General features: G+C 61.6%; 1 protein-coding gene across 1 annotated transcript in view; it reads left to right on the forward strand.

Annotated features, from left to right (window-relative positions):
* The first annotated feature begins 1,526 nt into the window (after window positions 1–1,526).
* ATP5D (ATP synthase, H+ transporting, mitochondrial F1 complex, delta subunit) overlaps window positions 1,527–2,057 on the forward strand; it is a 9,341-nt gene continuing 8,810 nt past the window's right edge. The window contains exon 1 of the mRNA XM_011997463.1: window positions 1,527–1,556. Within this exon, the coding sequence (XP_011852853.1) occupies window positions 1,527–1,556 (30 nt within the window). The remainder of the gene's footprint in view (window positions 1,557–2,057) is intronic.

Here is a 2,057-nt window from a genome sequence, read left to right on the forward strand (position 1 = left end):
GCCCCCGGCCCATCGGCACGATTCACCTCGCCCGGTCCTGAGGTCCCAGGGACGCAGCTCGGGGTGTCCTGGAATGCACGACTCTCTGCAGCCCGAGGTGCGCCGCGTGCGCAGGAGGGGGTGGGGTCCCGGGGGACACGGACTCCCCTCTCACGTTGCTTGGTCCGTGGGGGTTCTGGGGCGGCACAGCCAGGGCCCCTCGGGCACAATTGCAGCCCAGGGTCTCTGGTTACAGGCGCCCCGCCTGCTTCCCCACGCAGGTCCCCTCTGCCACTGTGGAGGGCTCGCCATGCCCCTCCTGGCCCCTGTCCTGTGTGACAGCGATCACAGACCGGCTTAAAGCTGAGCAGAGCCCATGGGGCCCAAACGTGCGCTCACAGAGGTCTGCTTGTGGGGTGACATCAGAACGACACCTCCAAGTCCCAGAGCTGCCGCTGCTTCTCCCTCTCAGACCATCGAGCCTCACCTTCAGATACTCAGGCCACACACCTGCCACCAGCCTGGCCCAAGCGCCACCCCAGCCCCGCTGGGCCCACACCTAACACCCCACAGCGCCTGCTCTTTCTCATCCCAAAGAAAGGCTGACACCACCGCTGGCCCAGCTCAGCCTCCCCGCCTCTGCCCTTGCAGGTGCTCCGTACCCAGGCCTCTTTGTCCATTCAGCCAAAGATTCACCCCGGTTTCCTTCAACTCCTCCAGCTTCACAGTCTCGGCGATTCTGCTCTTGGCTCCCAGCCCATGTCCGGGTCCTCTCCTCTGCTACGTCTCTCCAAGGCCCTATGCCTTGCGCCTTGCCTGTTCCTGTGTGCTGTGGGACCCCCACTCCGCTAGCTGTGAACTCCAAGGGCAGCCCTTCTCTTATGGCTGGCCCTCCAGGCAGAGGGGCAGCACCAGGGAACCTGGTGCCAGGCAGATGGGAATTGCATGGGCAAAGGTTTCGAGGCAGAAAAGTTTGCAGGTCAGCGCCTGTGGAGGAAGCAGAGAAACCGTCTTGTTCCCAGCAGGACCATGACATGGGCAGGCTTCAGGGTTTTTTGTATTTTGTTTTTGCTTTTTGGAGAGACAGAGTCTCGCACTGTCACCCAGGCTGGAGTGCAGTAGTGTGATCACGGCTCACTGTAACCTCCATCTCCCGGATACAAGCAATTTTCCAGCCTCAGCCCAGAAGGTAGTTGGGATTACAGGCCCGCGCCATCATGCTCAGCTAATTTTTTGTTTTTGTTTTTGTTTTGTAGAGATGGAATCTTGCTATGTTGTCCAGGCTGGTGTCGAACTCCCGGACTCAAGAGATCCTTCTGCCTCAGTCTCCCAAAGTGTTGGGACTACAGGCGTGAGCCCCCACACCCCGCCAGGCTTCCGATGTTTAACGAAGACTCGCTATGGCTGTGTGAAGAAAAGGTACCTGTACTAAACAGGCGGAGGCTGGGGCCTGCTAGGCCAGAGACGGTAGCTGCGGTGGCCATGCCGGGTGCACAGGCCAGGACAGGGCGGAATTCCAGAGGAACCCCAGGTTTGGGGCTGGAGTAATGCCGCCCTCACCCGTGGGCGACCCTGGAGTGGGGACTGGAGGGAAGTGGTTCCATGAGTGAGATTCAGTCTATTAGGCCTCCCAGCTTCCTGCAGTGGCAGCTGGATATGAGGTCCCGAGAGCCAGGAGAGGATGTGGTGCACAGGTCATGCCTAGAAAAGTGAGCGGGGCTTCCCCTCTGCACCCCCCGAACCAGGACCAGAATGACCAGGCCCCAAGTGACCCTCACAGCTCTGGCCCGCAGGGAGGAGCCAGGCCCAACCCTTCATCCTGAGTTCGGCCAGCAGGGCCTTCTTCAGGTGCCCGGGTTCCAAAAGACAGGAGCGACCGCCACTGCACTGGCCTGAACACGGGCAGGGCGCGAGGGTGCAACCTTCGGGTGCAGGGAGCCACGGATGGTGTCGGACAGCCCCAGGCCCTCCCCAGATCCCTGCACCCCTGGGGTCCAGCAGCCCACAGCGCCAGGCACAAGGCCCTTTCCAAGGAGCCCGAGCCCCAACCCCCGCCATCCCCAACTCCGCATTTTCCC

This window comes from Mandrillus leucophaeus, unplaced genomic scaffold (assembly GCF_000951045.1).
Source record: "Mandrillus leucophaeus isolate KB7577 unplaced genomic scaffold, Mleu.le_1.0 Scaffold54, whole genome shotgun sequence".
NCBI lineage: Eukaryota > Metazoa > Chordata > Mammalia > Primates > Cercopithecidae > Mandrillus > Mandrillus leucophaeus.